At 55.9% G+C, this 22,213-nt stretch overlaps 6 protein-coding genes across 6 annotated transcripts; 2 read left to right on the top strand and 4 right to left on the bottom strand.

Annotated features, from left to right (window-relative positions):
* Nucleotides 1-614: 614 nt before the first annotated feature.
* On the top strand, nucleotides 615-2,391 carry PLICBS_007826 (uncharacterized protein; the record flags this gene model as incomplete). The annotated part of the gene is made up of 4 exons (XM_065601250.1): nucleotides 615-669; nucleotides 848-967; nucleotides 1,022-1,909; nucleotides 1,961-2,391. 4 exons carry the CDS (start codon nucleotides 615-617, stop codon nucleotides 2,389-2,391), a joined length of 1,494 nt encoding a protein of 497 aa, XP_065457322.1.
* A 447-nt stretch (nucleotides 2,392-2,838) lies between these two features.
* Nucleotides 2,839-4,964, top strand: PLICBS_007827 (uncharacterized protein; the record flags this gene model as incomplete). Its single annotated transcript, XM_065601251.1, has 4 exons — nucleotides 2,839-2,905; nucleotides 2,954-3,474; nucleotides 4,240-4,902; nucleotides 4,956-4,964. 4 exons carry the CDS (start codon nucleotides 2,839-2,841, stop codon nucleotides 4,962-4,964), a joined length of 1,260 nt encoding a protein of 419 aa, XP_065457323.1.
* Nucleotides 4,965-5,821: 857 nt separating this feature from the next.
* On the bottom strand, nucleotides 5,822-7,532 carry PLICBS_007828 (uncharacterized protein; the record flags this gene model as incomplete). Its single annotated transcript, XM_065601252.1, has 2 exons — nucleotides 5,822-5,831; nucleotides 5,980-7,532. The coding sequence occupies 2 exons, from the start codon at nucleotides 7,530-7,532 to the stop codon at nucleotides 5,822-5,824; spliced, it is 1,563 nt and encodes a 520-aa protein (XP_065457324.1).
* A 495-nt stretch (nucleotides 7,533-8,027) lies between these two features.
* On the bottom strand, nucleotides 8,028-13,474 carry PLICBS_007829 (type I Iterative Polyketide synthase (PKS); the record flags this gene model as incomplete). Its single annotated transcript, XM_018321301.2, has 4 exons — nucleotides 8,028-9,254; nucleotides 9,325-12,744; nucleotides 12,926-13,106; nucleotides 13,155-13,474. The coding sequence occupies 4 exons, from the start codon at nucleotides 13,472-13,474 to the stop codon at nucleotides 8,028-8,030; spliced, it is 5,148 nt and encodes a 1,715-aa protein (XP_018181198.2).
* Nucleotides 13,475-17,437: 3,963 nt separating this feature from the next.
* PLICBS_007830 (uncharacterized protein) lies at nucleotides 17,438-18,052 on the bottom strand (the record flags this gene model as incomplete). The annotated part of the gene is made up of 1 exon (XM_065601253.1): nucleotides 17,438-18,052. The coding sequence occupies one exon, from the start codon at nucleotides 18,050-18,052 to the stop codon at nucleotides 17,438-17,440; it is 615 nt and encodes a 204-aa protein (XP_065457325.1).
* Nucleotides 18,053-18,597: 545 nt separating this feature from the next.
* PLICBS_007831 (uncharacterized protein) lies at nucleotides 18,598-19,538 on the bottom strand (the record flags this gene model as incomplete). The annotated part of the gene is made up of 2 exons (XM_065601254.1): nucleotides 18,598-18,958; nucleotides 19,021-19,538. The coding sequence occupies 2 exons, from the start codon at nucleotides 19,536-19,538 to the stop codon at nucleotides 18,598-18,600; spliced, it is 879 nt and encodes a 292-aa protein (XP_065457326.1).
* Between the last annotated feature and the right edge of the window lie 2,675 nt (nucleotides 19,539-22,213).

Here is a 22,213-nt window from a genome sequence, read left to right on the forward strand (position 1 = left end):
GCAGAAAGGCTGAGGCGATGAAAAGATGGAAGCCGAGAAAGAAATCTCCACGCGAGACTGGAGCCGGGCGGCCCCAAAAAATAGGAGTCTGATCCAGCCGGGACGCCCCACTGATGTGATTCACCAACGACGGGGCTTTCGTCCCAGGGCGAGTTCTACGGGCGTTGAAGGATCCCGCCTTTCCTGTCTGGACTCAGATCCACCGAGCTTATTAGCTGAGCACCCGAAGCGTCCATGAGTCGATTCGTGGGATCGCCGAGTTTCAAGGCACAAGCGACCGGCGTTGGTAGCATCGTTCCAGAAACCGCAGGTGACTGACACACCCTTTGAGCCCCAAGTTGCGACGGCGGCACTTGTCGCACCGCGCCTTCTGGCCGAGCGCTGCCTCTGCCGAGCCGACCCGTCGGACATCAAAAAGGGACCTCCTACCTTGTTGGTGACTTGCGGGATTCGTCAGAGACGTTGTTGACCAGAGTGCTACCCCGGTCAGAACATTGAAGACCATAGTGGCTAAAAAGTCGAGCGATCATCAAGGTTTCCCCTCGGCAGATCTGCTGGCATTTTGTTCATTCGGCAGCCAAACCACGCTTACACCTGCTCGATACTCCATCAATATGGCGGTCGGATCCACTAGCAACTTACACACGGTCGACGTGACAATCGTTGGCGGTACGCCTTCAGCCAGCACCTCCGCATACACATTGCATTGACTCACACGCCCTGACAGGAGGACCTACGGGCTTGTTTACCGGTTATCTTCTACACCACCTCGGTGTTTCGGTGTGCATCATCGGTATTTCTGCCACATGGCCTACCCTGAACAAGCAGAACTGACCGTTCTGTGCAGATGGCAAGCCGCAAAGCCTGGACCTTGGGCGCGCAGATGCCTTGAATGCGCGCACCCAGCAGTACTTTGAAGTGGCGAAGATTCTTGATGATTTACTACCTCTCGGCATCAAGTGCAATAGTAGGTCCCTGATTTCGGCTGCGGACGTATGACCAGCCACTGACATCCCTCCAGCCAGTTCAACCTTTGGCGATGGCGAGTTCAAGACGCGGCAAGACACTTGGTGGGTCGGCCTGGAGCACACCCTGCACAAGAACTTCCTCATGATCGGCCAACCCGTAGTGGAGAGAATCCTGAGCGAGAGGCTGCAAGGTTTGGTTCGCTACGGTGAGCAGGTTGTCTCCATCTCGGAGCATGACGAGGGTGTCGAAGTTGTCACCGAATCTGGCTTCAAGGTTCTGAGCAGATACGCCGTTGGGGCCGACGGCGCTCGATCCACGGTTCGCAAGTCAATGGGCGTCACGTTCACCGGCACGAAGCCCGAGATGCTCTGGGCTGTGCTTGACACCTTTATCGACACCGACTTTCCCGTTTGCCCTGAGATCATCACGTTTCAGCTCCACGGTCAATCCCGTGTGTCATGGATTCCTCGCGAGCGGGGGCTGTGCCGCTTCTACGTTCTCCTGGAGGGCGAGGTTACACAAGAGCGCGCGGAGGCATCCATCAAGGAGCACCTCGCCCCTTACAGAGTGGACTTTACCAAGACAGAGTGGTACAGCACGTTTGACGTCAAGGAGCGCATCGCGTCGTCCTTTGTGTCGAAGAATGGCTCTGGGCGCGTGATTCTCGCCGGTGATGCGGCGCATGTGCACTCCGTCAATGGTGGACAGGGGCTCAACACGGGCATCTCCGACGCGTTCAACCTTGCATGGAGGCTTGCTGCAGCAAACCAGGGGAACCTCAAGGATGGAGCGGCAGAGACGCTGATTCGGAGCTACGATACTGAGCGCCGAACGACGGCGCAGGGGGTCATTGACGTTGCGGCTGCGTTGGTGAGGGACACGGTGCACACGGCGAAGCAGTACGTCGGCACCATTCAGAAGAACGCTGGATACATCACAGGTAAGCGCATGACTCAGTTCCGCTCCCGTTTCGATTGCTGACCGCAGGCAGGCATGGGGGTTTCTTACCGGGGCATGGGTTCGCTGCTCGTGAAGGAGTCTGGGCACAGCTTCTGGAACGCCGGAGACCGCTGCCCAGACGTTGTGCTGCAAACATTGAGCAACGAAGCGACTCGCTTGTACCACGAGACGACATACGGCAAATTCCTGGTGCTGAGCATTGGAAGGCGCGCGGAGGTGCCCCTCGGACATGAGGACATTGCGGTGGTTCACTCAATTCTGCCACTGGATAATTCCAACAAGGCCTCTCCGTCGTCGGGCGACGAGACCACACAGAATGCTGCGAGGATCAAGACGTTCCTGGCAGATTGGGCAACGAAGGAGGACTCGTATACGGTGGTTGTCCGCCCAGACATGTACCTTGGCTATGTGGGCAAGGATATTGAGGGCTGCAAGGCGTATCTAGACTCGCTCTATATCTGAATGGCTGACACTTTCGATGCAAACATTGCGACTGGCAAACATTGTGGCTTACCGAGAGGAATCGAGTGCATGTTGGGGCTGGGCAAACAACCCCCAGGATGAGGGGGAATCCGGGCGCATCCAGTTCTTCATTGTTGTCGGGCATTTGAATCCTTGCTTGCAGGATTCAGCAGGAAGCCATCAGCTCTCATGGTGAAGTTGCACCTGAGCTCCTGCTTCGACCGGGCGAAACGGTACCAGCTTTGAAGAGGTCTGATATCACCTTCAGATCCCCCTCAAAGATTTCGAAACCGCAGACCCATCGCATTTGAGATGCTGCAAATCTGTGTTTTGATCGCCAGCTGTCCCGCGAGTGATTAAATGGATGCCAGCGTGGAGCTGGAAGCCCTGCCACCTGCGCCGGCTTCCGGAGACTCTGCTTCACCACATGCATCCCCAGCAGATCACATGGATGCCGCGCAAGACGAGCAGCCTCTGGATGGAGGCACTCAAGCTACTGCTTCCCAGGACGAAGGTAAGGTCCACTGTACTCGTCCAGTCGATGAAATCTAATGGCCTTCAGACGTCCATGTCCCCGTCTCCGACGAGCAAGCGTTCGGTTATCCCAAACTCGACTTCAAGCCGCGGCCTCTTCAGCTGTGGTTCTTGATTCTCACCATGTTGTGGTGCCTCTTGTGCATCACAGCAGTTGCGTCGCTTGTCATCGTTGATTCGAGCGACAGCCCCATACTCCTGGTGGACTACATGTATCAGCTCAAGTCTGATGGATCTTGGAGCACCGACACTCCGCTGATCCTCTACATCCCCAATGTCGCCTGGTTCATCACCTCGCTGCTCTGCAAGTCGAGCTACCAATGCTACGTTAAGTTCATCCCATATGTGCGAATGGCCGCGGCCTCCTCCGGTTCCGAGGATAAAGTCTCAAAACACAAGGGGCAAAAATCTATGCACGAGCCTCTCGCAAGCCAACCTTTCAATTCCTGGAGATTTACGTCGGCAGTCGCACTCATCAAAGGCCGGGACTTTGTAACGCTCTTCCTCTACCTAAACCAAGTCCTAGTAGCCCTGCTGTTACCTGTCAAGGTAGGCCTCGTCCAGTGGTCTCGGGCGGCGACGAGCGAGCGAAACGAAAACGACATACGTCAGGCGGATGACACGCAGAACCTTGAGGGACAAATATCGACCTTCTTTGGACTCTTTGGCCTTCTGGTGTATACATCGCTCCTTTGCTCCAGCGTTTGTATCGCTTGTCGTTGCTCCGCGCGACGAACAGGATTGAAATGGTCACCGTACTCGTTGGCCTCTCAGGCTGCCTTGCTTCAAGGATCCGATATACTGGCTCGCTTTGCGGACTTGGACACGGCTGGGCCGCGAGCACTCACAAATGGCCTGGCTCGTTGGCCGAAGCAGGGTTGCATCGTACGCCTTGGGTACTGGCGGAAACAGTTGTCTCAGGAGCTGGTTCACGGTGTGCGATTCTTACACCACGACTCAAAGGTAGCACGGCAAAGGAGCCTGAACGGAGCTCAAATGCCGCCAGAGGACTCAACATCTCCAGAAGCCATCATAAGCCCTCCGCCGGCTAACACCTTTCCTGGCTTGTGTTCCGAAATGCAAGACGCAGCCGTTAACAACGCCGTCGACACCCGAGCCAGCGGGCCACCGAGCCCCAAGGACCAAGCGGATGCGATACATGAGCGCTATTCACCACCTTTCACGCGCGACGAGGAACGATGCAAAGTCCCTCCAATAGAATGCCTTTGGAACATCTGGTTAAGTGACGCATACGTCGTTCTCCTCTCCGTTCTAACTGTCGCTGGACTCGTCGCAATGGGTGTCATGGTGAAGAGGGGGATTGATACCGAGCTGGTGTACTACCCAAAACTCTCCTCGCGCTTCGGAGGCTTGGCAGGTGACATGGAAGTCAATTTCCTGCTCAGCTTTCTCCCTTCGATGGTTATCGACGCTTTCTTCAACAACATCGACAATGTTGATATCTACAACAGGACGATGGCGCCAATTCACAACATGACGAAGGCATTGTCTGATGAAGAGCGAGCTCGTCTTGGCCTTGCGAGGGGCACGAAGGGCGCAACAGGGAAACGCAGCATGCTACTGGATTATCTTTCTCCGAACGCCGTGTTCTGCATCGCCAAAGCGATCAAGGCAGGCGACTACAAGATTGCGTACGGAACCTTCTTGGCCACACTTGGGCGGTCCGTGTTTATCCTCGCACTGCCTGTGTTCTTGCCGTACTGGGACTCCACCGGGGACAGCGGAGCTGCGTACTATATCATTGTGCTCCCTGAGAAATTCTATGCCGCCTTCGCCCTATCCATTGGCCTCCTCGTCTCAATTTGGGTCTTGCGACCTACGGGGGTGGTCCGCACCTGCACGCAGCCACACACTCTCATGGACTTTGCCAGCCTCGTCCATCAGAGCCCTCTGCTCCTGTGTCCAGATTTCTCGGTGCAGGAGAGGGCGGACACGGAAGCGCATCTCGCAGCACAAGTCACACTTGCAGGTCGTGTGTACAGGTTCGGCGAATACCATGGCATCGATAGAAAGACTAATTTGGGCATCGCTGGGGCCAATACGCCTCAAACATGGTATCACGACCGCAATGCGATAGCCTGCATGCGTCAAACGACATCCTTCGTTCGCACGGCTCTCAAGGACGGTCTCTACGGCGGCGTGCCAGACGAGGTCGACCGGGTTGCACGCTCCCTGCCCACAGGCCAGCCGACGATGAGACGGGTACAAACAAGCGAATACGAGGGCTGGAGGCAGCTTGCGTCCAAAGTGCAAAGGCGTTGCGGCTTGTCGCGTGCCGGCATGGCCTCCAGCGCTGGAACCCTCTTGCCACTTTACAATGGTGGCAGGAGCTCAGCGTTCCAAGCAAAGAATGAAGCAGGTCGAGCGCAGACGATTGCGAGACGCTAGTAGGCGCAAAGAAGGCCATTGATGACATCAATGTCATAAAATTCACTTCTGGTCTCGAAATTCTCCGGGACGAACTTGACTGTATCCGAATCCCCAGTTTCTGGTACCTTTCTTTTCACAGAACTCTACATGTACCTGTGGTCTGGCTAGAGTGTGACACGGCTTCAATGTTGTATTTAGACAGGACTTCATGTCTGGTTTCAAGACATGGACGGCCCTTCGATAAATGGAGATTCCAACCTCTGCAACAGTGACTCTTATGCAACTTTATAGTGCATGTTCGGCGCTGCCGTTCGAGTGGGCTGGCCGACGCATGGTGTCTGATGCTGGAAGCGGGACGTTCAAGAATGCCATGACTCAAGTCTGGTCTCAACAGGCTCCCTGCCTGGCTTACACATCGAACCATGTGGACCGCCGGCTGCCTCCATGCCGTCATGTTTCTGCAGTATATTAAGACTGCTATCCCACTAAGAGAATTCTTACGTGCCTACATGTAGCTTCCCGCACCTCCTCCGTTGTATCGTTTCAATTAGTAACGTTAATGCTTCTTCATCTCGAGCCGTCACTTCAGCTTCAACCAGTGATGAATTGACGAAGTTGCATTCACCAGTCCCTGTGCCGATCGTTGTCCATGGATGTATGTACGGTAGGCGGCTCTGCCCCGGTTCCAACTTGGACAGCATACCTGCACCAAATCGCCACTTTGTGTCGTAGTCCAGCGTTTTGATCTCTTCGGGTGGTGTTGGGCAGTCGAAGTAACGGAAATCATTGTCCCTAAATGGCTGCGTTGCCGCCTCCCAGTCGTCGATCGAACCGTATGTCACTGTGCCTGGTGGTGGCGTCTCTTCCACATTCGCCGCCACTACGAGGTCAAGAGCCTCGTCTCGCGCACCACGGCCCATTTTGAAGACCTTCAGGGCAATCATCTCCGCCTGCCACTGACGAAGGACCATGTGCCAACGAAGAGGGCGGAACACACGGGTTGAGGTAGAGTCATGCCTTTGTGTGGCCGTTGAATCCTCTATCGATTGTCCCGAGCCAAAGATGTCGGGTTGTTCCGTGTTACTGGCCAAGGCGGCCGCCGTTGGCTCAGAGGCCTTGTAGTCGCCCGTGTAGTCCATGACCGAACAGTGGTCTAGATAAAGCTCCTCTAAGCCCCCGTTCCCATGTTTTCGTCCAAGGCTAGCAACCCAGTCAACTTGCCATTCGGGACCGAAGGCAAAGTGCCCCAAAGCCAGGACTTTGAGATTGGGAAAGATGCCCGCAGGCGACTTTGCGTCGCGGTAATCCGCGTCAGGATTCCAGGTCCATTGGTCCGGGGCGTAGAGAGATAGCACGCGCAGGTTCTCTGCCATGGTCGGCAGCAACCACGCTCGGGATATGATAGAGAGAAAATCGCGCTCGTGAGGATTTCTGGGCCAGGCGACCTCGCTTTCCTTGTCGATTCTGATTCTAAGGTCGACTATTCGACCAGAACTGAGAACACTATTGAAGGCATCACTGGTTGTGAGGCGATTATCCTCAATGTTGGAAAGGTTGCTAACTGTGATGCCTGCCACAGGGAGTGAGGGCAGGCTCTCGTCCGTGGGCCACGGACATGGAACTGCATGGGGTTCAGTCGTGTCAGCAGCATCGTCGCGGGAAGCATCGATCTCGAGACAAAGACTCTTGTCGATTCGCGTCTGCTCCTCCGCGGTCCATGTGCCCGCGATGCACCGAAAGACTGTGTCCATGACCCTGTATCTCAGATCCTGTGTCTCATCGGCTGGGATGCTGTAAAGGATGTAGCCATTGTCGAGGGTCGGTTCGCACGGCGCATTGAAGCGCAGATGCACCACGCGGACCAGCGAAAAGAAGCGGAGGAGAGGGAGTGCCTCGAGAAAAAGCTTGGGGATTCTATCGCTGCTATCACCAGCATACATGTACTGAAAGCCCGGGCCTGTCCAAAGGTCGCAGGTGACTTCACGCACGCATTTGCGAAGCTTCGGCGACGAGGCGACGCGAATGAACCGTCGAGCGTCGCAACCGACGGCAGTGAGTCGGATATGGAAAAATGCCCAGCGGTTCGCGAGCGACTCACCCTCGCGGCTCAGAAGGCGGCACTTCTTCAAGGTGGGCGGCGGGAGGAATGAGAAGACGTGCTGTAGGATATGTGATGGCAGTCGGCGTATCAGGCAGTTGTCTTGTAGGCTGGCCATGTTGGCAAGACCACGGAACAGAGCGGCAGTGAGCGTCCGGACTGCATATATTTGACTGTTTCGGCTGAGATCTGGGGTTAGAAAGCAGCAACGTGTTCGTGTTCCTTGCCTCCGTCCTGAAAATACCCGACCGAAATTGGGAATGGCCGGTAGGCTGACAGGACTCGGCGGTAAGTGCGCGAGTAACTCCGCCAGAACAGCTAGATACGCGACATTAAGTAAGCTAGATAAGCTATAAATTCCACTCATGGCCGAAACGATTAACGATGCGGTATATTAAATTTCGCGCAGTAGCAGGACAAAAAGTGCCATCTTAGGTGTACTTCCACTTCTCAGGACAGGCATGGCACGACTCAACGACTACCTGTACCGCATCAAAGCAACAGCGTCACAGCATTGCATGTGCGCTTGCGGACAGGTGGGGGAAACAGTAGATCACTTTCTTTCCTACAGCAACACCGTGAATCTCTAAAAACATTGGTTCAACACTTCCTGTTAAGAAAGCAGTTTCTTCAAGTCCCCAACAGTGGAGACCTCCAGGAAGAAGGCGTCCCTGACCTCGATTCGCAGCTCCTCGCGTAGCCTCTGGGCCACGACCAGGGACATGAGAGAGTCGAGACCCAGGTCGGCAATCTGCGCATCATCCCTGAGCAGTCCGGTGTCCACAGCAAGCTCTTGAGCCACCAACTCGAGTGCGCGGGATATGCGTTCTGCTGCTTCTGAGCCAGCGGGACCCGACTCATCTGCCATTTGAGCCGAAGAAGTCAACTTTCCAGTCGGGATGTCCTGGCTGCCGTGGGAGACAACAACCAGCGAGGAGTCCGAAGTCTCAGATGGGCTAGGTGGAGTGAAAGCAGCCTGGCGCTGGGATGATAGCTTGCTCTTTGCAGTAGGCATCTTCGTGGTAGGTCCGCCTAGGGCATCTGGAGGAGTGAAGAAGCGGTTGAGCATGACCCTCGGCCACTGCCGAAACACGATTCCTTCCACGACTCCCACGATCTCGCTGTCCTGGAGAATGTACACGTCTCCGACAAACGAGTGACTATCGGCGGGCACCATCCTGACGTACGACAGGTACCGAGCGCCCGGAGTCAGCGGCTTTGCAAAGCGCATCGATTTCCAGGACGGCGTGACAAAGAAGTTGTTAGTGTTGTCAAAGTGCGGGCCACCGTTCAAGATGAATCCCGACAGCGAAACAACCCCATCAATGAAGTGAGGCGGAATGGACCAATTCCCACTGGTGTCTGAAGGGAACTGTACCTCGGCCACGGCCTCATCCTCGTTAAGGATCACCCACTGCATGGTCTGGTACATGTCAGAGTAGTCCACAAGTTTGCCAAACAGGCTGTAGGCGAGGTCCGTCTTGAGTTTGCTGGCCGTCCCCGCGGCCGCCATGTCTTGCAGCGCTTCGATGCGGCTTGTCACCAATCTGGCTGACCGAGACCACGTAGACAGCCAGGACGTGGGATCCTCGTAGAACGCCGTCGCATGGCAGTACCAGAGCTCATTGGCGGGATTGAACCACTTAATGTTGACGGCCATCTTGTCCAGGTCGGCCTCTGCAGTAACCTGGATGGGCTGCGCGTCCCGTGTTCTACGCTGCTTGACAACAGGCTCGTGATACTCGAAATCCGCCACATTGATACCGGTCGCGGTGAATTCCGAGAAGCTCTGGTTGTAGATGCGCTTCGCCAGCGTGAAACCCATTTCCGCGTGAAGGAACTGCGTACATGTGGTGTTAGTGCGCGGGCACTAAATGTGACCGGATGGACAGCAGGCCCAAATAACTCACCGAGGAAGCCACTCCATGGCCATTCATGGCATGTCCGTCAATCACACCCTCGAGGACCGGGTCAGTCATACTCGATACCGCCGATACCCGGGCCTTGGATCCGCTGTACTGCTCTGAGGTGACTCGGTGGATGCTGGACGTTTTGAAGTCGACGACGCCTGCTTCAGGAACGGATTCGGGCCCAGATCGTCCTTTCGTCAGATTCCAGTCGCCGCGATACTGAATCCAGTAGTTTTTGTTATTCCACGCGTACGTCGGCGTGTCGAGGAGCCGTAGCGCCGGCTCGAACGGTCGATGATATTCGTTCCAGTGAACATCAATCCCAGCAGTATACAGGGCACTAAGTGCCTTGCCTAGGGTAATCCAATCGTCACTGTCTCGGTGCAGACTTGGGCAGATCAACCCAGCCTCGGGCAGGGTCCGGCTTATGAGGCCACTGCAAATGGGATGGGGTCCCATCTCGAGCCAGATGGTGGCGCTCGAAACGACCCCAGCCTCCCATGCAGCATTGAGAGCCCCAGCAAAGTTCACCGTTTCCCTGGTTGCAGCAGCAAGATAGGATACGTCGACAGCATCGTCAGGCGTGAGCACCCGGGCGCTTCGAGGGGAAATGATGGGGATGCTGGGTTTCTTGCAAACAACCGACCGGGTCTGCATGACGAAGCTGTCCAGCAATGCGTCCATCTGGCTGGTATGATAGGCATGCGCGACGTCCAGTCGAATGGCCTTGTAACCCTGAGTGGCGAGAGAAGCCGACAGGGCGTCCAGGTCGGCGAGCGAGCCACCAACCACCGTCTCGTTAGGGCTGTTGATGCAGGCAACCTCGAACGGGATGTCGCCCGCAGCCTGCGTCACGTTGTCCACGGAAGTACGTACGGAGAGCATGCCATGAGTGTTGGGGGTGCATGCTGAAGCCAGAAGTGCAGCGCGAGTGCCAACGAGGAAGACGGTGGCGCTGTCGGACAGGACACCCGCCACATTGAGTGCCGCATATTCCCCCAAGCTGTGTCCGATGACAACACTCGGCTTGACGCCGAATGATGCCCACAGTCGCGCCAGAGCAATTTCGACGCACACTATGGCCATATGCATGGAGACGATCGACACGTCCTCCGGGAGGCAGGTCCCATTGACGATGGACAAGAATGACGGGAATCTCTGCCGCCGCGCCAGGCTATCAAGTTGGTCAAGCTGCTGGCGGAATCCGGGAACGTCTCGATATAGCCGCGCGCCTATACCAATGTAGAACACACCCTGCCCCGTGAACGCGAACGCCACGGGAGCTTGTTTGCCCGAATGTGGCGTTTGAGCCAGAGACGTTTCGATATGGGGCCTGAGCTGCTCAATGGCTTCAACACGGGTGGACGCCATGATGGACACCCGATAGTTGTAATGCATCTTTCGGGCTGTTAGAGTGTATGCCAGGTCTGCGATGGACAGGTCCTCGTGACCCTGAATGTATTCTACCAGCCGCACAAGGTTTGCCTGCAGGGAATTGGCTGTTTTTGCCGACACCGTGAGAGCATGTGCTGGTCGAGTATCCTCGCCTACTCTCGGTCGCGGCGTCGCCTCTTCGACGATGATGGACGTATTCCCCCCAGCGGCTCCAAAGTTGTTCACCATAGCGAGTCGCATTTCTTCGATGCTTGGTCCCCAGGGCTTCGCTGTGTAGGGGATGACCACGTTCCTCTTGGCCAGATCCTGAGGCAAAGCCGGATTCAGCCGCGTCTTGATGCCAACATGGGGAGGAATCATTCCTTTCTGAAGAACCAACATGGTCTTGATGAATGAGATGACTCCCGCAGCAGCCTCTCCATGGCCGACATTCGGCTTTGCTGTTCCAATGTACAGTGGCGACTGGCGGCGCTGCATGTGTGCATGCCCGTCGGCTCCAGGGGCGAAAACACTGGTGACGGACCTCATCTCGTTTGAGTCACCTGCCTGGGTTCCTGTCCCATGCATTTCGACGTATCCAACGGCGAGCGGATCGATTCCAGCACGCCGTACAACCTGGGTGTATAGATGCGCCTGCGCAACGTCGTGGGGGTGTGTGATGGACACGGCCTCGGCCGAGTGATCTGTGGCTGCAGATAGCACAACCCCTAGAATGTTGTCGTTGTCGGCCTCGGCATCCTCTAGCCTCTTTAGAATGACGCTGCCTACTCCGTCTGCCCGGCAGTAGCCATCAGCCCCTTCGTCCCACGTCTTGCAGCCACCGGTGGGGGATAGGAAGTGGCCGTTGCTCAGCCCGGCGTAGACATCTGAGTTGGTGAGGATATTGAGGCCGCCAGCAATGGCCATGTCGACATCTCCACTCCATAAAGAAGTGCATGCGGTTTGTATGGCCGCCAAGCTGGATGAGCAAGCTGTGTCGACGCTATAACTTGGGCCCCAGAATTTGAAGACATAGTTGATGCGGCCGGGCGCAAACGCCCTACATCCTCCGGGAATGAAATATGTGCCCACGTCTTGGCCGGAGTTTACCTCGCGGTAATCGTCACTTGCCTGGCCGTAGAATGTACCCACGCGCCGGCGGTGTATGCCCCGGCCATGAACGTAGCCAGACCTCTCAAGCGCCTCGTATGCCGTGACTATGGCAAGTCGGTGCATCGGGTCGGTTTGTTCAGCCTCGCGCGGGGACATGCCAAAAAACATGGCATCGAATAGACCAGGGTTGTCCACAAAGCAGCCGTACGATGTCTTGGACGTGTTTGGCGTTTTTCCCGACGGGTCGACGTGAGTTTGCGCATCGAAGCGGTCATGGGGGATGTGGTCATGGACGTCTCGCCCTTGCATTAACAGCTCCCAAAACTTTTCTGTGTCGTCTGCTCCTCCAGGGAACCGACAAGACATGCCCACGACGGCTATCTTGGACGATTTTGCGTCTCTCGGCCGACTCTTACCCAGGGTGAGGCCCATGACAGCCGACATCATGTCCTGGCTTGACAATGATGCCTCAGGAACCTCTCCTCGCCAATGGTCGAGCAGGGCCCCGATGTAGTGTGACGGCTGTATTGAAATGAGCTGGATGGAACCAGGCGACATCTTCTTTAACCGATTTGTAACACCATCGATGGTCCGATCCCAGCGAATCGTTTGTGTCAACATCTCCTCCATGATCTGCTCGAGGAGTTTCGTTGCGTCTGTGGCGTCAAACGGGAGTCCCGATACTGGTGAGAACAAGGGCAAATGCAGCCGGCGGCCCTGCTCTGTTTTCGGGACGAGTTGCTTGACATGCTCTATGCCATAGACGTTTTGTGCGTGCCACATCCCTTGGACCTTTTTCATCGGTACGTGCTTTGCTTTTAGAAAGTATTCGGATTCTGAGAACAGAGCCTTGAGGGTCGAGGGGGTGCCACCAATGCTGACAGAGTTTCCATCGACGTTGAACACGGAGGCCATATTTGTCTCAGGGTATGCCTAGTGAGTGTCAAGTGTTAGTATGGATTGGGGATTGTGCTCTTGCGACTTGGCCTGCCTTGTCAATGTTGAAGCGTTTCACTGCTTCTTTGGCGTCGGTCTCGTCCACACCATGGACACAATAGACCCACGCCCCCTCGGCATTGATCTCTTGTGGTGTTCTTTCCAGAGACCGACACACCTGGTCAACGACGACTCCGAAGCGGAACGCGACCCGCGTAATGTCCTCGGCAATGGCCGGAACCATCGATATGCTGGGAGAGAGCCCGATCGCCGCTGCCGAGAGCAAGCCTGGGCCTCTCGCAATGAGAGACGTATTGGTTGGCTGAAAGTTGAACTCTAATGGATGAGCCTCGTGGTATCTGTGACATGTCAGGAAGGGTGCCCGTTGGATGAGTTTGTAAACTCACGCTATGAAGCTGCCTAGCTGGAACACAAGGACGAGCACTCGCTCGACGGCGGCGCCGAGCGGAGTCCTCCTCAGCTCCACGACATGATCCGTCAGATCCAGTACGCTCTCGAAACACGGCAGCAGATCTCTCTGTTCCCGAATCAGGTGACTGCATTCGTCTTTTACCGCCGTTGTAACGCAGTCAAGGAACGACGCCAACACTGGATGGTTCCTTTCCTTGCTCAGGAGATGAAGTTTCCTGAACAGCTCTCGTTGGTCACCCTCAGGGTTTCCCTGAGGAATCTCACCGGAGAAGTAAAGAACCTTCGCTTGTGACATGATAAGTATTGCGTCTAGATGCAAAGTATTATCTTGAGCAACAAAGGAAGACAGTCTTATGGAACACTCAAGGACATTACACGGCGCGTCTGCCTGTTTTATACCCAACGATAGTTCACAAGCCGCATGTAATGCAGGCAGCTCCCGATCAACTATCTGAGTAGAACCGACGCGTCCAGGGTGACTCCCACGGATACTGAACATACGTACGAGGCAATAAGCCGGGATAATTGCGTATCTTGCTGACCAAAGGGGTGGGGCATCGCGAGGCTTTACGTACAGCTGGAGGAACAACTTTCTCCGACACCCATCTCCCACTTCAATCTTGTCTTGACTTCTACGTCTTCCATGAGCTTGTGTCCCTGTTCTTATAACTCATGGATCTCTCATATACTGTTCATGAGATAAAAAATTGCAGCATGACGTTTCGCAGGCGGTCTCATGAAAAGCTGTGTCCTTCTGGACGTACCTTCCATCGCCATCACGCCGCAGCCGCCTTGCTGTCAGATCAAGTCATCCTGCTCGAGGTTCACACCACACTCCCCGGCTAACGAGGCAGGTGCGGCTCTCGGCTCGGCAAGTCGATTTTTGCGGCATTCAGCCTCACCAGTCAACATGCCCTGAGCTCCATGTGCAGCTATGGATGGCTTATGCTGGCTCGGCTCAGGGGCAACGATGCAGGCTGATCCACCGGAGAGGACTCAGCTACTCGCGGTCTTGGCTGTATCCTCCTGAGGTCGCAAGGTAATCCGCACCATGATACGTGTAACGTATTGCGGGTCTGAGGCAGTTGATGCCTGTCTTTCGCAACCACGGTCTCATACGTGGCGATCCGCATCGGGGCAAAGTCGTCCATCTATCCAGTCATTGCCGTGCAAGCCCTGCAACACCATGACCAAAAGGCAGGCAGCGTGCATCGTGCCCAGACACACGCTTCCAAGAATGATCTATAATCACAAGCCCGGCTGTGTAATGAGCTGTAGTACACCACTACAAATCGGTTTTTCCCTTTTCCAGCAAACTCCACGCGAAGTGCAGGATGCCTTGCCCCTTGCTGCTGGTTTGCAGGATGGATAGTTGTGCCGGCTTATTTGCCTCCCACGTTACAACGTCGCATTGTGATCTGATCAGGAAGACGTTTAGAGAGGCTAGGATGAACGTATATGCAGACTGTGATACTGTCCTGCGCCTTCTATATTACTCAGCGGCGATTTCATCGATCTCGCTAATAACGAGAAGGCGCGTACGACATGGACGAGTGGTCCGCGCCCAACCGACGTGGAGGATGCCAGCATCTGTCATGCATCTCCGAGCCGCGCTCGGTCAACTGCCGCCCCCTGCGTCGACGTCTGATACCGTTGCCTATCGGACAGGTGACGCCTTGGCTACGCGGCAGTGGCTGAACCAGACGCTACCAGACCAGCTTTGACCCCTACTTGATGTGTTCGTGAGCATACCCACATACGCGAGCGTCACGCCTGCTGCGGTAAACACCGAGCCGAATCAGTAGATCTCAAGTGCTCCCGAAGACTGCCATTTCATCATTGTGAAGTGTCCACATGAACTCCAAAAGACTATGTCATCTGCGCCGGTCAGTGCTTGCAGAAAGATATGGAGCTGTGGGCGCAACGCCATACGCTCTCAGCACGAGATATGTCCTGCAATTACGGTACGGGCTTGGCAATGGACCTTTGGATAGCGCCGAAGGGTTCAAGGACGTGGATGACGCCAGCTTCGATCTAGGGAGTAGCCTCTCAGGGGCGCTCGTTTACAGATTAAGTCTCGGAACGCATGCGACTAGGCCCGCCGGCCCGGGGTTGCGGCGACGCCACCCGTCGATCCCGCCCTGATCACATCCTGAGGCTCTTCCGACCCATGGTAGACGCGCTGCGTCAGACTTGGACCAAAAAAGTCGCCGACCGACACGTCAACGTATATTCGTTGATTGGCTAAGCGCATGACGTGCTGTGCTACAGGTAGATGCTTTTCGAGATTGTTTCCCAGGCTCTCACACCGAGGGATTTTTGCACCAAGCTGCTACGGCTGGGAGGAGAGAGGGTAGTGTTTCTTCGTTTTGCGTCCGGACTCCGGAGACATTCAAAGTGGGCACGGCAGAACTCAGCCTCGCGCAAATCCTTCAGTCCACACGCCCGCATGTACGAAGTACGGAGTGCGCAAATATCAGAATGCAACACAAAGGAAAATGGGAGCCTTGCGCAAGCCGATACTTGAGGGGCGAGGCTGGCGTGGTCGCGTCCTGGAACCGTACGGCCGTTGAGCGGTCTTTCATGATTCCAAAGGCCGAAAGGATTACCCCCTTGGTTGACATTTAGTTATGCCGAAAGACGGATGAGCGGCGGTTGGTGCCTATCCCGCCTCTCCAGCATCGGCTACCCACGTGCCCCCCGCCAGACATGATTGTTTCTCTTCATCCTGCTTGCGGCCCCTGATTGTCGTCCTCTCACCCCCAGACCACACCTGTGACGCTGACATGTCAGACACCAACGCCCAGAATTCCCGCGTCTGTCTCGGCTACGGCGATCCTTGGGTAACAACAGCCGTAAAAGGCCATCGTTACAACGATCGCAGTCAATACTTGCTGAATGAAATCTGCTATGGGGACTCAAACTGCAACTTGCATTCCAAGGGCTGCTGGGGCTTTTTCGTGGTCCGAACCTGCTTCGGGGAAGGCGACGACCAGCGTGTCGCTCAAGCCATGGCAAAGCTGCATCAGCTCTTTGCGACGAATGTCGAGATGCATCGTGCTGAGTCGTACCCCTCGAACCCGACATATTTGGCCGCCGATGCCGAGCTGATGAGGCGGTTTCACAATATTCTGATTGTCGACTCGGAGCTTCGCGATGCAAGCGTCGGCGAGGTGAGACGGTACTTGAGCAAGTGGATCGAGTCAATACCCCAGCCCCGGGGAGGACCGCGGTATACTACATTTGTGCTTCTGGACTCGCAACTGCTTGACGACCTGAATCAACTTCCTGACAAGTTTTACAACCGAAGAATGGGACAAAATTTATTATAGCCAGACCTATGAGTGGATGAGGTTTGTAGACGTAGAGGAGCATAGTGGAGAGAACATTCGGGTCTGGGTCTGGGATCTCCTCGGACTTTATACTATATTAATCTATAAGGACTATGGAGTGGCTGAGGTTGGCGTGAAAGAGGCTTCAGATGGAGGCTGGGACTTTTTTCCCGGAATCTTGGTCAATTCTGCGATCTTTGCAGATCTAGGTGCGCAGACTTCAAGATGGTCGCGCGACCTTTCGGGGTGGCTCGCCCCAGGCATCCATATCGTGCGACCCTACCGGAGCCAGGTCCGCAACTTGCACCGAGTCAGCCGGGACTCTCTGGCCTCGCGCCTAAATCCAACTCCAAAATAATCTATGCCCTGACCGCTTCGGCCAGTTCCAACAAGATCCTGCCGCCGAGAACGATTAGCCTCTACTCCTCCACCGTCATCACAATGGAGTCAATTGCACAGGGCAAGTCCACTCACCATGAGACCACCCAGTTGGGCTTGCCGTTCAGACTCTTGCACATGGCCCGACTCGCTACGTTGTCCGCAGACACGTCCGCGCAGGACCAGCCGTCAGGCGCCAGCTCTTCTGCGTTCTCGCGGAGCAGTCTACCCGCGACTCTCTTGGCCAGCCCCATTCTTCGATGCCCATCCTGTCAAAGGTTAGTTGCGCGAGCTTCCAGCAAGGCTTTGCCTCCAGACGGTAACGTACCTCGCAATGCACACTTATTAATGATCCATCGAGGCCTAGTCGCTCGAGTCAGCTCAACGCTCGCTCCCCACACGTCACAGTACTTCTGGGCTTTACCTAGAAACGCCCACGCTATGGGTGTGCCATCCTCTAGTCTAATGAGGGAGCTTGGCAGCTTGGAGAGAGTCGCCCTGGAGCAAGATGTTAATGCCTGTCGTCGCTCGGGGAATTACGTTGTCGCTTACGCCGTGCGCGGAATGTCTGTCCGCGAAACCACAATCTCGCAGTCCGAGAAGCTCGCGTGGTCCCAATGCATACCGTCTGGCAGCGGCGACTCGGCCCGAGGCAAGTCCTCAACCCGAAACAGCCATTTGTCATAAGCCCCGGTCGGCCGCGGGAGCACCCTACCCGTCTTCTCTAGGATGGCGCGCACGTCCGCATGCAAGCTGCCTAGGAGCAACGTGGTCGGATACTTGCTCTCGGGATCGAATTCATTGCGCAGGTGGATGAGCCCGTCAACGACGGCCCGGAGCTGCTCCTCGTACTCGGCTCGGTCCTCGGCGGTGTGCTCTGCGAGGGGCTTGTCCTCGAGCGTCGAGTACATGAACATCTGCGTCTCGGTCGAGTCGGAAAAGTCACCATACAGGACGGTGAACTTGCTGGGCTTCGGCGCCGCCTCATCGGGAGTGAGTTCTCGGTCAGAGACGAAGATCACTCTCCCAGTAGGTGAGGGCGGCGCGGCGCGAGCGGCGAACTGCAAGCGCCGCAGGATTGTCAACGAAGTCGGGAGACGGGCCGAGAGCAGCTCGATGAGTCCATCTGGGGCCGATGCGAAGACTTGCGTGTGCGCGCGCATTGCGCCTGGCGACGTCATATACAATTGACCCATTGTCAAAGGTTAGGGCTCCTGATGAGGAATGGGTTTTGGGGTGAAGCTCAAGCAGACATCTGGCCGAGCTAAAGGGTCCACCGCTGACGCGATGACTCAGTGGACTCTAGAGGCCATATGATGGCCAACGAAGGAGTGAATACCCCTCGACGACGACTGCGTGAGCCTCTCGTTGAAGGAGGCATGAGATTCACGATCCGATGCGGGGCTTGTTAGTCCATTCGGATGAATACAGGAAAGCGTACCCCTGGCATTGCGACCAATCGACAGGTCCGCGAGGCAAGATGATGCGTCGTGTCGGATGCTGAACTTGCGCCCTTTGCTTACATCCCCTCGGCTCTCAGCCACATCACCCGCGGAGTCCGTTCCCATGGAGAAAACTGTCGTTCCGATGAAAAGCTGGCTATTATATTAGTATAAGTCTATTCTACAACCATGGTCTTGTCGTCAAATCGTGCATCAATTCGTCACACAACTCCTCCTTTCCGTTTGACCTCGTCCCTTGGGTATCCCTACTCCTGCTGCAGAATCGCAAAGTCCCATCCCGGCCGCACGGCCGTGCTCGTCTTCAGCTCGCCCTTGAGCCAGCACCGATGGTCGCTCCCCGCGTCGCCCTCAATAACGCCCCAGCTGCAGCCGGTGCACTTGGGGAGGCCCGCGCAGCTGGCCATGCACTCCTGCATGCCCGACGTCCAGACGTTGCCCAGGTCGACGGCCTGGCCTGCGCCGCTGTAGTCTATGCCGCAGACGCGCAAGAATGTCTTTTTCGTTCGCGGGACCGTGTACTTGGTGTTGTTGGCGGCCGGGCAGGCGAGGAACGGGGTCGCGGAGGCGGTCGTCGCGGAAGTTGCCGTGGAGCTGGGTGTCGAAGAGCTGAAGAGATTGGTCAGTCAACAGGTCGAGATGATGATGACAAGGAAAGGGATGTCTCGTACCTTGTCGTAGACGATGCGCTACTTGACGGCGACTTGTTCTTGCTCCCACCAGCACCGACGCCGACGCCCGCGCCAACGCCCACGCCGATGACGACAAGGAGCGCGGCGACGGCAACCACGATCCAGAAGGTGCGTCGTCGAATGCCGCATATCGTCGCTACGGGTATCGGCGCCGGGGGAGCCACACGGTCGTACGTGTAGTCGTACTCGTACGCGCCGGCGGCAGCCCCTCGCCCTTCGTGGCCGTAGAGCCCGAATCCTCGTCGGTCGCGGTCATCGTCATCAATCAGGGGCGGCGGCGTGCCCTCGCGATAAAAGGTGTACTTTTCGGGCTGGATTGACTTGTCGTCACCGGTCGAAGACGCTACATTCGTGCCGCTGCCGCCGCCGTTGGTGCCGGAACCCCGCGCAGGGATCACGGACGTCGTTGATTGGAATTCGACGTGTTGCTGCTGTTGTTGTTGGTTGTGGTGATCGAGGTGAGGGTCTGGCACGGCCAGCGCCCCCTGGCGGGCCATTTGCAGGACCGCCGGGAGCACAATTGGCGATGCGCAGAATTCTCGCGCCGTGTAACTCCAACGGGGGCTGGCTTGTGTTCAACGGCGTGCGCCCTGTGACGTGAGCTGTCGCTGTCGCCGTCCCGTGCAGTTGACAGCGGCTCAGGCCGGGCCACGTCGTCGTCGTCGTCGGTCGACCTCGTTGCTTGGCTGCTTGTCCGGCCCCCTGGTCGAGGTTTTCTGACAGGAGAGAGCAAGATCGACAGGTCCAGTGAGCGAGGATTGGGGGGGCCGGCTGTGACCGGGTTGCCATCGCTAGTTCCTTGGTCTAATTTCCCCCGTCAAGTTGCGGGTGTGCGGGCGTAGTCGAAGTGAGACGGCCCCCAGCCGTCCGACCGCAGCTTCGCGAATCACGGCAGCTGGCCGTTGCGCTAGCTCCCGTTTCCACAACCCGAACAATGGACGCGTGCCGATACGCGTTGTCGTGTTGCGGATGAGCCGTTGCCGAGCAATCTGACGTCAAGGCTGTGGTTTTATCTACATTGAAGCAGCCGTCCTTACCACAAAGCCTGCCTCGCTGAAGTTGGCGCTGTTCTCAATCAGTTCTTCAAAGTCCGGACTGGGCGCGGGGAACGCCGCCAGTAGATGCTCGTTGCTGCCTTTACAGGCCAGGCGCCAGCTTGTCCCTGTAAGTGTCGCAATTTAACTTGATCTGCGCCAGGGCTGCTTTGAAGGTGCCCGCCTTCTCGCCAACTGTGCTAAATCCATCGACCATTGACGCACAAGGCCCAGAAACGACACTCTCGGCATCTGGACCACTCAAGTACTGAGTCGGCAACCATACACAGTAGAAATCAGACTGCACGGTGCTTAAAGTCAGGATAAATTGGCTGGGGCAGGAGCCGTGAACGGCATGTCCCGAATAGCGGTCGTCACCTTACAGAACGCGAATCTAGAAGGTGCTGGACATTGCCATGGCTCCCCTTCTGAATTGTACACGATGAGCTGCGAGATCAAGCGAGCTCATCCTAAAGATACGTCCGCTGGGTTCGTCGGCAAGGTCGTTGCACCGAGAGCTACGAGACCAGAACTGAGGGCCCCGCACAACGTGCAGCATCCCCTTGCGCATGCAGCTGAGCTATATAGCAGCACCCTCGAAAGGAACAGCTCAATTTCACTTCTTCTCGACCAGTGATATAGAGTAAACCAATTCTTATAGCCGTACACTAGCAACAATGTGGAAATCGCCGACTACAAAAGTTCTCTTTTATGCAGAGCATTACGTGCAGAGGATTACATGCAGGGACTTCCACGATCATTCAGGCAATTTGTTGAGTCACTGTATTCAACTGTCGGACAGGCTAGGAAGAGGAATCCATTGCGAACAGAAGACAGTATAAATATGTGTACGTGGCTCCTTGTGCCCCCTCATATATTCCTCATCGCGACAAGTCGCACATGGCAACATGCATGTCTCAGCATTCTTAGTGAGCTTCCTTCTGGCACCGGCTGCCAACGCAGCTGCGTGTATTAAGGGCGGGAGTGAGTACATCTTTACGCCATTGCGTTGTTTCGTAAACGGCCAGTCCACCCAAGTCGGCTGACGCACTATAGGCATATCAGGGGAGACGCCCGTTCCTCTCTCTGCCGATGAGTGTGCTGCTACGCCATCAGACTCCGCTGCGCCTCACAACAATGGGAGCCACGACAACGCCCTCCAAAAGAGGTACTATGTCGATCCCAACTACATTGGGCCTCAGTTCTGCTTTGCTCCGGACGCCTTTGGCTCTCACCCAGACATCCAAAGCGCCGCTCAACTGCAATATTCTTGGGACGCTTGCTACTACTCTGTAAACCATATGATACGTAAGAACGACGATTCATCAGCTCTTCGATTCCATACGGAGTATCAGGGGGCAGATTACTTCTACTTCGTCTACTGGAAGCCCGGCTGTGAATCGAGTGTCACCGAGTTTGACGCCTGGCAGCCTATACGAGATAATCCGAACTGGACCTGTGCGGGAATCCTGAGACGGAACTATCTGAACTGTACGTCCATACGACGCTGCCATACAAATGGTTTCATGCACTGACTCCAGTCTTCAGGCAACAACGGCGGAGTGGGCGGCAACTTTCAGATTGGATGCGTTGGTTACGAGTTCAAACCTACCAAGGGGTAGGCGTCACCCTCCAGTCCGCAGGACGGTTTGCTGCAGTCTGTTCATCATTATCCTACGTTGTTACATGCTCATGTTGAGAGAGCCACCCCGTGTGAAGTGGTGTGTCGTAAGTGCCATCGAACTGCCTCATATCTTGAGCCCGTCTTTGCATTTGATCGGTCAATCGTAGCCGCCACTCGGCGAGGCGGGGATTTGACACAGAATGCCTGGACCCAGACACGATACCACTTGAACTGCTGCACGGGAGAGTCACGAAAATCTCCGACTTGCTGTACCCATGCTTGGACTTGTCTTGTGAGCTAGTCGCCCGGCCTTAACACCCTCACTCACAATCGCGCCTATCACGGCGTGTGAACAGTGTAACGATGAAGTCGATGTAAGTCATTCGCTATTGGAAGTCTACGCTCGAGGGGCTTGGTCGCCGCAAAGGCTCGTACCGCTAGCACACATCCTCGCGGGCAAAGCTACAAACGAGGACCAAACGTCATCATCCACATATCTCAGCCGACTGCATGC

The sequence above is a fragment of the Purpureocillium lilacinum genome (assembly GCF_023168085.1).
Source record: "Purpureocillium lilacinum CBS 284.36 DNA, scaffold_5, whole genome shotgun sequence".
NCBI lineage: Eukaryota > Fungi > Ascomycota > Sordariomycetes > Hypocreales > Ophiocordycipitaceae > Purpureocillium > Purpureocillium lilacinum.